Genomic DNA, 13,490 nt, shown 5'->3' on the forward strand with positions numbered 1-13,490 from the left:
CTTTCCGTAATAGTGTTTTCATATATACAATATTTCCATAACAAGAAATACAGTACTACTCTTGGGCAGTTTCTTTTTCAACCATGTTTCAATGCTCAGATTTAGAAAACATTTGGTCTGCAGTCTCATGGAGATAAAGCTTGAAGGGTGCCAGTTGTATTAAAATGAGTAAAAGTTTTTAAATTATTATGAGCCTTAAGCAATTAGTTTCTGCATGTTTGCTATGGGGATGAAAATAATGATTAGTGTTGCGTTAGGGAGATTGTGATTCGAAGACCCGATCCCCGCTTGGCGAATAAAGACACGTGGACACAGAATGGAAGGTTAATGGGTAAGGTAAAGGCCACAACTTAATTGATTACAGCATGTGAGAAGGTATTGGCTTAGGCATTGGACCACGGAACATTAGACTCCACCCACTCGTAGAGGGTTGAGTCTGAGGAGGGGTTAACCACCAGTAGGGGGAGCCTGTTGATGCTAATCCAACTATAGGCTCTCTTCCTGGTGTCACCGAGGGTCGTGCCATGGCCCCCCGCCACACGGGCATCGGACAGGATCCACGACCGCCAGATTCCTTTAGCGGAATACCCAAAATTGTCGGGGAAGGCGATGGCCACACCTTGCCCCCCGAAACACCAACAACACATTCCAATGCCTAACCGCCAAATACCACGAAAGTTGTGACAGTTGCTATGAGATAGGCGAAAAAAACCAAGAGGCCGGGCCAATTTAGGCAATTGGAAAAAACTGCTACCAGGCCCCCTGGTTAAACAGGGCAACCAACCAGAGGTCCATAGCAAAGTCTCAGGAATAGCTAATCTAAAGGGAGTGGAGGGTGGGTGACTCGAAGAAAATGTGTGTGCAATGGTGGGGATGGGCTGGCGCGGCTACGTTTGAGCAGCAAGCCACGCCCCCGTCGAGCTTCCCTATTGGGTGCCCAACTGGGGAGGGGCGTGGCGCCAGCCGTGAAGTTGAAGCAGGGGGCGGAGCGCCCCCTGCATGACGCAGGAATCGTCTCCCACTCACAATCCCTTCCCTCCTGGGAGTAGGAAAGGCTTTGTCAAATGGAGTTGCAAGTGGAAAATATTCTTAATGTCCATTTCCTACAAGTATTTTGTAGAATTACCCCGTTCTTCTTCCTCATTTAGTGATTTTCTTTGACAGATATTCAGAAGGTACTATTCTAGATCAACTGTCCCTAGAGAGGCTGGTGTGTTAAACCAAAACTCTTGAATCTGTTATTCTACCTGAAGAGGTGTCTTTCTACTAAATAAGAGACTTACTTCTTGCCAGACCACACATTTCTATTTCCTTCCTAGAGTTTTCATAGGCCTTCTGCCTTGTAAGAAGAATAAGAATCTTTATTTGCATCAGGCACTAGCCATAGCAATAAAATAAAATACAATGTTCTGAAGATAGAGGTAAAAACCTAACCATACAAAATACATTTTGGAGGTTTACATCAATAATCATATAATAGATCCATTCTAATTGTCCCTGCTTAAAATTCTGCAGTTTTTGCTGTCCTCTGGTTATCTTGATCTGCTAGAAGAAAGGACACAGCAGCAATGGTTGAGCGACCTGGTATGGATAGCAGTAGAGGGGTAATAACCTCACTCCTCAAATCTTTTTATAAAGAGTGCAAGCTAGAAGCACATGAGCTACTGATTCAATACCGCCATCTCCACATCAACATTAGCATTTTTCCAGTGGAATTTTTTGAAATCGACCCTCAAGTAGAGCTGAAGGCAGTATATTTAATCCTGTGCAAGTGAAAGCACCCCTGTATTTAGGAATTGTAAAATTTTGTCAATAGAGTGCCAATGTATCAAAATGATTAGGTGGAAAATAATCATATAATGGACAAAATTTCCATATTGTGGCCTACTAAACTTAAGGTCACCTGCTGAAACCTTTTTATTTCATTGAGATTTAACCTGGGATTAAGTTTTGTTTCCTATTTTTACTTTAAATTGTCTTACCCTGCTCTTTATTTTAATATATTAAAAGGATCTTAGTAATTTGAACTGTTTATTGCCTTCTATATTGTCCTTTATGCATTTTTTAAAATAAAAAAAATAAGCCCTGTGTTTCTTTTATAAAGAAAACCAGGGTATGAATAAATAAATATGACAACAACAGATGTATATCTGCAATTTTCCTACATCATTACGTACTTAAAGACACAGCTGCCACAATTCTGAAATGAACAGCTATGCATTTAAGGAAAGCCTAAGTACAGTTGTACCTTGGAAGTCAAATGGAATCTGTTCCGGAAGTCCGTTCGACTTCCAAAACATTCGGAAACCAACATGCAGCTTCTGATTGACTGCAGGAAGGTCCTGCAGCCAACTGGAAGCCCTGTTGGATATTCAGCTTCCAAAAATAGTTTGCAAACAGGAACAGTCACTTCTGGGTTTGTGGCATTTGGGAGCCAAACTGTTTGAGAACTAAGCTGTTCAAAAACCAAGGTATGACTGTACATGCTTTACAAAAGTTGTATCCTAGTACATACAGGCGGCAACCATTTTAGGGGCATCCTTTTGGACCCAGAAGAGGGAAGAACAGGGTTGGAGAAGACTTATGCACGCTCCACTGACATGTGGGAGGATGTGCAGGCGCTGGGAATGGAACCCCCATGCAAAATGGTCATTGCCTGTAAATTTTTTAAACTGCCTGATATAGTCAAAGTAAGTGGTTCCCAAACTGTGATCTATGGATCACTAGCTTCATTCAGGTAGTCCACAGCATGTGTTAGGATGGAAGCAGGCAGGCTGGAGTGAATTTATGAAGTTGAGTGCCAAGCAAATGAGAAATTAAAAGCAGACATGAGTTGAGCTTCCAGAGGCAAACTATTGTATGGCTTCTTAACTATGATCAGCCCAATCTTTTCATGTCCCCTCCTCCTACCATTACACCTTGTTTCTTCTCAAAAAGTCACTCCTAAAGGGCCTCTTTCTGTTCCAGTTACACTATGTTAATACTTCTAAAGTAGTCTGATTAACTCCCTTCCTATACTGGAAAGCATTAGAAGGTCGCTTATGATCCTTTCTATTTAGCATGAGCATAAACATCTAACACTTTTAAAAATGATTTTGAGATGGCACTACATAATTTCCATTGGGAACTGGGAGTAATGGGCACATATTCTCTGTGACTACAGGAATACAATGTGCAATATACAGGCTCCAGTGGAAGACCTTTTATCTACTATACTGATTGGCCTTTAGCTTCTGCTCCAGGCACACCTATTAAAGTCCCTATCACATATGGTATAAACAACAAGATATATTACATTGGTGCGGCAGGTCAATACTATGGACTTGCATGGGTAAAACTACCTTAATGTACATGGCCAAAATACCCAGCACACAAACCTCAAGTTAAGTAAGATTAATACATACCATTAGACAAATAATGTATTCTCAATGGCCTTGGTTGTTTCCAGACATGTTGCTTTCTCACCTATTTTTACTGTAGCACTTTAGACCAGTGTGGCAACTGTACTCTGCTTCTTAGCTTTGGTAAAGACTCCCACATAGGAGTAATTTCAAAGGTTCATTTTTAAAACCATATGAAGTGAGCTACTGTCCTGAGCGTGTTGGCTCCTGGATTGAAGCTCACGGTTGCTTTGCTGTCCCTGATCCTTTCTGCACTTGTGCTGAGCTAATACAACAACAATCTTTATTACGGTCCAGAGACCAACAAAACATTACAAATCAATACAGAGTTCATACAGCCTACCTCCAGGTTAATCAAGCACTTTGTTTGGAATATAGGGCTCATTTGTTCTTTCAACCACCGATAAAAACTTTGCCACTGCCAAAGTTCTAGCTTTTGTCCGGTCTTCCAGTAGGAACCTGACATAGTGAGCCTCTGACTTTCCCGGGAAAGGCACCAGCAAGGGTAGTATCAGTTCAGCCCTGGCCTGCTCATACTTCGCACAATGTAACAAAATATGATTTATGGACTCGATGTCTTGAGCACACGAGCAATGTCTGTCCTGGTAGGGAACTCCTCTCAACCTACCATCCAGCACTGCAGAGGGGAAGACATTCAGTCTGGCCTTGGTGAAAAGGCTTCGATAGTTAGGTACTGTCAGGTTTTTGATGTAAGGTGTTAACTCAAAGACATACCCATATTGAACTCCTGCTGCCAGTGGACTACAGACTGCGTGTGACCGAGATCGCAAGTCACTGTGTGCATTGTCCCATAATCTTTGCTTTAAAGCCTTTTGGGCGCCTTCATAGCCCAGGTAATACAGTTGGGGGGGAGACAGACCAATAGAGGTGGCTTTTTTAGCCATGGTTTTCTGCCATTTGCTGACAAATTCCTCATTGGTGATATGTTGGTACAGACCCTTCCCTAGATTAAACACTGAAATCCTGAGCCAATGTCTTAGGGCAGCCCTCCATGCTCTAGCTGAAATTGGGCATTCACCAGCTTCCAACAGAAGTACGGAGTTGGGGACGCAGTTAGGTACCTGCAGCAGAGATCGTATAAATTTTGCCTGAAAGCCATCTAGCTTTGGCAGGTCCCCATTATGCCAGACATTTGCTGCATACAGGAGTTGGGAAACGGGCTTTGCGTTGAAAACCCTTAAGGCTGCTGGAACATATTTGCCGCCCTTTGTGAAGAAGAATTTATGTATGGCTAGCTTTGTAATCTCCGCCTTTTGAAGGGAGGTTTGCCAATGGTGCTTCCAAGATCTTGTATGATGGAATGTGAGCCCTAGGTAACTGAAGTATTTTACCTGTTCCAGGTTATGGCCATCCAGCACCCATTTAGACTGGGAGAATCTTCTTTCGAAGACTAAGATTTTAGATTTTTCATAATTAATGGATAAACCATTTCCAGAACAGTAATCAGAAAATTTCCTCAACAGATAATTCAAGCCCGGCCTGGAACGCGAGATAATGGCTGCGTCATCAGCATACAACAACAAAGGGGTCCTTCTCATTCCTATTTTTGGAATGTGTCCATCTGGGTCCATTAAGTTCTCTTCTAGGTCATTTAGGAATAGGCAGAACAATGTGGGGGCCAAAATACAACCCTGTCTCACCCCCCTAGTCATCTCGATGCTGTTTGATAGCTGTCCCTGTCGACCGCATCGGACCTGCAGTTTGGTTCCATTGTACAGGGCTTTTATAAGAAAGAGAAGTCGTTTGTCCTGCAAGATCAGACTCAATTTGGACCATAGCTGGGATCTGGGGATGGAGTCAAATGCTGATTTCAGGTCCATAAAGGCCACGAAGAGTTTACCCTGTAGGTGTCTGGTATACTTCTCGGCTAGGAAGGACAGCATTAGACAGTGGTCTGTTGTTGAATGATTCTCACGGAAAGCTGCCTGGGCTTCAGATAGTATATTATGTTCATTTAGAAAAGTTGTCAATTTGCTACTGAGGAAATGGGCATATAGTTTCCCAATTATTGAGAGCAGGCTAATAGGCCTATAATTGGAAGGTACATTTGGGTGGCCTCTCTTAAAGATTGGGACTACTATAGCATGTTTCCAGCTATATGGTACCTTACCAGAGTTATTTACTACCGTAAAGAGTGCTGCCAGAAGCGGGGCCCACCAGTGCTGGTTTGATGTAATCACCTCAGCTGGGATAAAGTCTTTCCCCGGAGCCTTTCCGCTCTTCAGCTTCCCAATTAATGTATGGACTTCCTCCACAGTTACCGGCCTCCAATTAGGGAGCAGTGACAATTGTACCCTGTCATCCTCCTGTAAACTGGAAGGGAGGTTTGGACTTTCCATAAATATATTTCTGAAGTGGTTCTCCCAAACCTGAGCTGGAATGACACAGCTGGGGGCTGAGGAGCTATTTCTCATTGAGTCGGAGACCAGTTGCCAAAAGAGTTTAGTTTCATTGTTTAGTGAGGCATTCAGTAGTAGGGACCAGGAATTTTGTTCGGACTGCCTTTTTTTTGAGGCCAAAAGGGCTTTGTACTCTTTTTTGATTTTGAAATAAGATTGAGGTAAGTAGCTTAATCCAGCGTTTCTATAGGCCAAATAGGCGTTCCTTAGGGCTTCCTTCTTTGTGTGGCACTCTTGGTCAAACCAACTGCGCCCTTTCGCAGTGCGTGGCTTGCCGGCTGAGTTTATGTTAACCGAGACCACATCCTGCAAGGACTCAATGAGATTTTCATAAGCTGTCAGGGAGGAGTCTGTTGATAAATTGTTTATTATAATTGATCTTAACTTAATTGCAGTTTGTGAATTCAATCTATTCTCAACTGCAATTGCTATCTCAGGTGTCCATTTTTTCCTACGCAATGCTGGATCATTTGCTTTGTCTATGTCCTCATGTTCTATGTGAGAGTGCTGAATTGAATTTTGGCCGGTAATGGAGATGATAAGAGGTAAGTGGTCACTTTCAGTCCTATTATCTATTGTGAATTTTTTAATTGATTCGAAGGCCTGTCTGTTAGTGAGGCAGTAGTCTACTGTGCTGGCCCCATTTGAATTTATGAATGTGTACTCGCCTTCTCTGTCCCCGGGGAATGCCCCATTAGCAATGATCAGATCCAGACTTATTTGTAAAAAAGCCAGGCAGAATCCAGCATAGTTGATTTGGCTATCTTTTGAATGTCTACGTGGGGGTGGGTTTAGCAAGAGGGCGCTATTTTCCTTTAGATCTCTTAATATTGGGAATTTTATTTCCAGGCTATCATCATTTGAGCCTATTCTGGCATTCATATCTCCCATTAGGTAAAATGGCGAGCCAGGGTACCTAATTTGTAGGGAATAAAGGAAACTATGGATTTTACGCCACGTGCTCTCTATCTGTGTTTGCACTGTATATGGTGGAATATACACTGAAACAAAAATAATACTCTTGGATTCCATATGCAAGGTGATCCCCAGTGCCAGCTGCTCGAAAACTGAGCACTCAATAACTTGTGACGTCAATTGAGTGGAAACCAGAGTTACTAGGCCCCCCCTCGGTCGTCCCCTTCCAAGCGGTTTAGAGGCCTTGATTTCATAGACGTCGTAACCGTCAAGAGCTATGTTATCAGTTGCCCAAGTTTCCTGCAGCATTACAATACAATGTTTGGCTTAGAGCAGTGGTTTTCAACCTTTTTGAGTCCACAGCTCCCTTGACCAAACGCATTGTTTCTGCAGCTCCCCTGTGGGAGCCACTTACAATGGGGTTCCATTACATGACACCTTTAAGTGGGGATTCCCTCGTTCCACCCCTGACCTGTTCTGCCCTGTTCCCATTCCACCAGATGGGCTCAAGGAAGGATGGTCGCTGGGGTAGAGAGAGAGGTATACAGAAAGATAATGGGCTGCAAGTTAAAGCTGCCAGCTCCCCTGAATGTTCCTTGGAGAGAAAGAGAGAGAGATAATGCAAGAAGGTATGGGCTGCAAGTTAATGAAAGGATGCCCCCCCAGGGCTCTCATGAACAAAAGTTCCTCAAGTCTTCCCAGGGTGCCACAGTGAACTGGTTGACAACTAATGGCTTAGAGTGTTGTCCAACCCACTTCCAGATTAATGAAAACAAATCTTGGTTACAGTTCATGGTTAGTCTGGACAATTAAATCATGAGCCTGGGTTTAGATGACACACTGAATTAAACCATGGGCTTAGTGGTAGCCAAGGTTTGCTAAGCATAATGTGAAATTAACACTATGATAATTTTTTGTTTTCATAGTGAGAACCTTACCAAATTTGCTTGAGCCATCTGTTAATTTGAGCATCCTACACGACAGAGAGCAAGAGACCAATAGGTTATTTTCTTAACAGAGAGATTTTACTACCATGTCCTTCCCATTCCCATGCAGTCTGGTTTTGAAACAGTATGTGGTATAATTCTAAACAGTCAGAAAAATGGGAGCTATTTGTTAAATTGTCCCTAAATTCATACAGCAGGAAAGAGATGACGCATATTCCAGAAATTTTGACAGAGAAGCATCTGGTAGAGGACACCGAGTGGCCTCTTAAGAGGCTCGTATCTGAAGAAGCTAGTATAAGGGGAGGCTTTGGATTTAGGGATGGAAAGGACCATTAGGAAGAGGAACCACCTCCTCCATTTTTGTCTTCCTGCCATGAGCCCTCCAGGACTTTGGATCTGGTCGCTCTCTATTTCATTGTCCAGGAAACTGAGTATAAAGTCATTTTAGTTGATTCAAGGTATGAATAAATACCTACACAGACACTGCGTTGCATAAGAGCTTACATAGGCAATAAGAAAAATACTAAGTTAGATTTGTTTTAATATAGCAGGTATCAAGATAAAGAAGTTCAAAAATATATTTGGAAAGAAGAACAAGTTTCTGTGTTACTAGTTAAGAAGATTATAACATTTGTCCAGAATTTGTAAGCAGTTAAAATGCAAAAAATAAGGTTTCCCCATGCCAAAAGTTAGAATGGTGATTAACAAAAGCTATTCTGATTATACTGCCACCAGTTTAAAACCACAAGCTTTAAAAAATCCTCTGCAACATATTCTTCCTTAGTTTCATCATGAAGCTACATTGGGGTGGGGAACCTTTTCTGCCAATGGACCAGGCCTTTAACTCCCCAACCCCTGGCAGGCCAAACTAGCTCCTCCTGTCAATCACTGGATAACACTATGGCATCAGGTGACAGTGTGCTTTGAAGTCCCAATTGTTGAGACTTTAAATTGCAGCAGAAGGCTGTTTGAAAGTCCTTTTGCAAACAGCCCCATGCTGTTCTTTGAAAACAAGAGGTGCCGGGGGGGGGGGGGGTGTTTGCAAAATGGAAATCACTCCCCTCTCCTGGAAGAAGGCACACCCTCACTGCCCATCAGCTGACTGATGGTGGAGGTGTTCCTTGCTCCAGTCAAGGAACAATCAGCAGCTCACTTTAAGCACTGAAGCAATGCCAATACCCATCCCACACCTGATATTGCATGGGTGGGCATGGTTTGTGCAAAAGGGGCTCACAAGCAAAAATGGAGCCCCTGATGGGCCAAAGGCTCCCCACCCCTGATTTGTATTTAAAAATGGAATGAAGTATTATTGAATGGTCTGCAAGTCCATTATAGATCAAGATACAATTTCACCTTAAAACAGAAAATGAGTGAGAAAAATAAGTCAGTAAATGAAAAATATAACTTACATCAATGACTGAAGAACTTGATAAACTTAAACCTTCTAAGTCAGCTGCTAAAGTAGGAGTAAGAATAGTTGGTTTGTGGAGTGATGTGGTTGTTGATACAGGACTGACTGCAGAAAATAAGCAATTGAGAAGGATAGTTATATTTAAGTAAATTAAATTGGTAAGAGTATGGTTTTCTGGCATCTTAAACTTGAACAATTCAGTAACTAGACACGTACTTTATCCTACGCATTTTAATAAAAATGTTTAATTTTTAAAAATTATGGCAGAGCTTTCCAAACTTTTCATGTTGGTGACATACCTGTTAGATATGTTTAATTTCATGGCACAGTAATTCAGTTTTACTAGCAAACCTGAGGTTAAACTAGCCCCTTTCCAGCCCCAGGAGGAGAGCAGGGTGTGTTAACACACGGCAGTCAACACACTAACGTGTTGTGACACAGTTTGGAAAACTCTGATTTATGGGATTGTACGTCAACATATGTCTTAAGTTACCACACACCATGTTCCAAACTAAAGGTAAACTATGTGGAAATTAATGTTAGTAGATTACTTGCTTATTCTTAGACTGCTAGATTCTATGCTTTGTTGTTATATAAAGATGAAAGCTTATTTTTTAAAATGAACCTTGTTTATTCTGAGAATTCAGACATAAAAGTAAAGGTCTCTGAATTTTCTAAACACATAGGAGGTGTTAGTAAGAGCTAACAGCACAAAATAGGGATAGCAGAAGCTGATATCCCTGTCCCTTGATCCCCACGGCAGCCACCTCAGTGGGAATGCCACTCCTGGAAGATGCCCCTTCCTCCTTTGCCCTGAGCCAGAGCCTCCCAATTCAGCAAGGTCCCCCAATCCTTGGTGAAACATAGTGGGGCTGGGGTGTTTGTGTGTGTGTCTCACAATTTGCTAGCTCTATTTAGCGTGCTAATCTCTGTATCCAACCTATGGAAAAACAAAACCACACTCATCTCTAGCTTTTATGCTTTCCAAATTTCTGTGCTTGAGGCCGTTAAATATTTTTGTATTACTAACACATAGAGATTTACAACCTTTGAAAATACAATCTTTCTGAATGAGACCTCAGTATGATTTCCAGATACCATGCGTCTCACTGCTACCTTGCTATGGAAAGCTATTCATTTATAAAAAGGTACTTATTTAAAAATAAAATAGTGTAACAGTATTACAATGCGCTAAGAAATGCATTTGATATAGGCTGAAAACATATAAGCCTTAACTCTTAAGAGACAAGAGAAGAGAGACCCCCCACATTTAAAGCTAAATTGTTCAGAAAGAATCTGTTTAAAGAGCATGCATTGTTCAAGTAGGCTATCCAGGTTTGTTTTTTTTAAGTGTGTTATGCTCTTATACAATGACAAATGCATAGAGTACACATAAATATTCCATTATATCTTTATATGAGACAGACAGTATTATTTCAGGCCTTTTGAAATTTAAATACAATGACTTGGATCCTAACTAGCCCCCTGCAAAATGATGGATTGCTTCTGTAAGTGGAAATAACTGCTTTCACCGATCCTTCAGCAAGTTTGGAAAGGCAACGAGGTTGCAGGGAAAAGGAGTGTGTGTAAAAAAATGCTGCCTTTCTTCTGCTGGTGGGAGCATCCCATGGGCAGAACTCTGCTCATGGGACACTCCCACAAGGGAAGTTTTAGTTAGGATCTAAGTCAAATGCTTTAACTTTCATGGACATAAAAATTTGAAAGGGCAAACATCTGGAGTACTTACAGTCGTCCAAATCCAAGAGTGGCACATCTTGCTTGGTAGACGCTCTCTTCTCTTGTGAAGCTTTCTCTTCTTTCTGCAAAAAGTATATGAATGTTTAATACTTTTTTTGAAAAAAATGTGTGAGAACACTGCAAAGACTTATCCAGGAAAGAATGTAATTGGGCTCAACCTTTTTAATATTGGCTGCATAGCAATTCAGAAAAAAGAATCCTGCATGCCTTTTCAACACCATTTCTTTGATGTTATCTCCCAGTGTTCTTGCAACACCAATACAGCTCTGCTTCAACGGCAGGTCAATGTCCTGCTCAAAGCAATTAGCTGTGCTTTCACTCTATTTTTCTTTTAGTTTTTTAAAAAACATTTGTGGTGGCTCTGATCTAACTTTTCACATTATCAATTAGCAGTCTTTTATTTCCTGTAATCCTATGGTCCGCGAGTTTGCAGTAACGTCAAACTTTTCTCAACAACCACAACTGGTCTCACTACTTCTTTTCTCTTTGGACATGTGACCTAATCAGCTGAGAGCTGCTGCCATACAAGACTAGGCATAAAACCTAGAGATCTTTAGTCCTCACGAGAACTGAGATTTCATTAGATCCAGATCATCAAAGCATTTTCAGAGTAGCAAGAGACCTGATAAATTCATCTCTTTGGGAGAATAAAATTAACAGAGTTTATATATTATTGCATCTATAATTGAAACTCAAATAATTATACAAGCAGGTGTAAGAAGGGAGAAGGACAAAGAAAGAACCATGCCTATAGACTACAGCCTGGGAATAAAGTTCCTTGTCAAAATTTACTATGAATTTTGGCATAATTTTCCAGACAACTGTATCAGCCATTTGAGTCCACAAACATGCTGATTAGTAGGACACTTTTCTCACTGAGTGGCGAAAGAAATACTTGTAACTGGAGAACGCATGCGAGGCATGGGGAAAGAATCCCACTGCATATGATTCGGAGCATGAGCTTAATTTAACAGGATTCAACAAATGCCGTCAACAGCTCACCTCTGGCAACCATGAATATCTTCCTGGAGACTATCAGCACAAACTCAGCATGACATAAGAATACTCTTTGTCCAACTTCCCTACACACTGCAAAGAACTTTGGGTGGGTAGGTGGATGTAGAATCCTGGTGGAATATAAGAGACAAAGTCTCCAAATGGATGCAATTATTTGTCTCGCTATTGTCTTAAGAAAGAAGAGCAACTCTTTTATGCTTTACATTTGGATTGATATTGTTTTCCATTGACAGGTGGGCTAACATTGGATCGGGTACAAGATGTTGTTCCATAATGGCAGAAGACAGTGAAAAAAATTCAAGTCCAAAAAACTTTTAGGCAACAGGCCCTCTTATCACATGTGGAGGAACATGCCTTTAAGCTTACACCCTGCCCAACATAAAGGAAAATGGCTAGCTCTGGAAGGGTGTAGGGGTGTCCAGTGCCATCTCATAATGACGTTTAAAAAGGTTTCTTGCAGTTTAGTTGAAATGGTATGCAGTGGGGGTTTAGACCATAGAGCTCCCACCACAAGAACTTGGACGCAGTATGTGTGGAAAACAGCACTTATGAACACTTAATTCACCACTGGAAGGTAATAACTGGAATAACAAAGAAAGATGGCTTGACTCCATACGATCTTGATTTATAGTGTTTATTAACAATAGTACAGTAATCTTCCTTCTTTCTCAGTCACAGAAGACACTATGGAGAAATTACAGTACTTAGCGATTTAAATTGAAGTATATCCTGTGGGTGTGAGCTGAATTTGTAATATAAAAGATTTTCCAGGTTTGTTTTGATTCCATGTGGATGACTGCATACAAGACTTAACATCTGTACATGTATTTCTCTTGGAAGACAGCAGTTTTGCTTGGTAATTGTTTTTAAACTTTTCAATAAAGTTTGTAAAAAGAGAGAAAGACAAACAAACTCTGCTTTTCCTCTATCTATATGTGCAAGAAGCTGGGTTTGGGGGGAAGGCAGCACAAATAATGGCTGGGTACTGCAATCAGACCTAAGTTCTGGACCTCTATTCCGCAAATGAAAATTAGTGGCGCTGTGGGTTAAAGCCTCAGCGCCTAGGACTTGCCGATCGAAAGGTCGGTGGTTCGAATCCCTGTGGCGGGGTGCGCTCCCACTGCTCGGTCCCAGTGCCTGCCAACCTAGCAGTTCGAAAGCACCTCCGGGTGCAAGTAGATAAATAGGGACCGCTTACCAGCGGGAAGGTAAACGGCGTTTCCGTGTGCGGCTCTGGCTCGCCAGAGCAGCGATGTCACGCTGGCCACGTGACCCGGAAGTGTCTCCAGACAGCGCTGGCCCCTGGCCTCTTAAGTGAGATGGGCGCACAACCCCAGAGTCTGTCAAGACTGGCCCGTACGGGCAGGGGTACCTTTACCTTTACCTTTACTGCAATCAGACCTAAGTTCTGGACCTCTATTCCGCAAATGAAAATTAGTCTCAGGCAAAAGTTCACATTATTCAATATATAGGCTCAGATTTAGTTGTGATTATCTCCCACAAAAAATATCTCCACAGTTGGAGGCAGTAATGCTTCCAAATGCCAGTTGCTGGAAACTGCAGGAAGGGAGAATGCTCTTGATTTCATGTTCTGCTCCCTGATTTCCCACAGCATCTGATT

At 41.8% G+C, this 13,490-nt stretch overlaps 1 protein-coding gene across 3 annotated transcripts in view; it reads right to left on the reverse strand.

The window, feature by feature from the left end:
* AP3B1 (adaptor related protein complex 3 subunit beta 1) overlaps positions 1–13,490 on the reverse strand; it is a 145,456-nt gene that overhangs the window by 41,227 nt on the left and 90,739 nt on the right. For all 3 annotated transcript variants that reach the window (XM_081929344.1, XM_081929343.1, XM_081929345.1), the window contains exons 21-22: positions 10,842–10,914; positions 9,093–9,199 (exon numbers count right to left, since the gene is read on the reverse strand). In XM_081929344.1, coding sequence (XP_081785470.1) covers positions 9,093–9,199; positions 10,842–10,914 — 180 coding nt within the window. The remainder of the gene's footprint in view (positions 1–9,092; positions 9,200–10,841; positions 10,915–13,490) is intronic.

Source organism: Podarcis melisellensis (genome assembly GCF_964234715.1).
Source record: "Podarcis melisellensis genome assembly, chromosome: 11".
Classification (NCBI taxonomy): Eukaryota; Metazoa; Chordata; class Lepidosauria; order Squamata; family Lacertidae; genus Podarcis; species Podarcis melisellensis.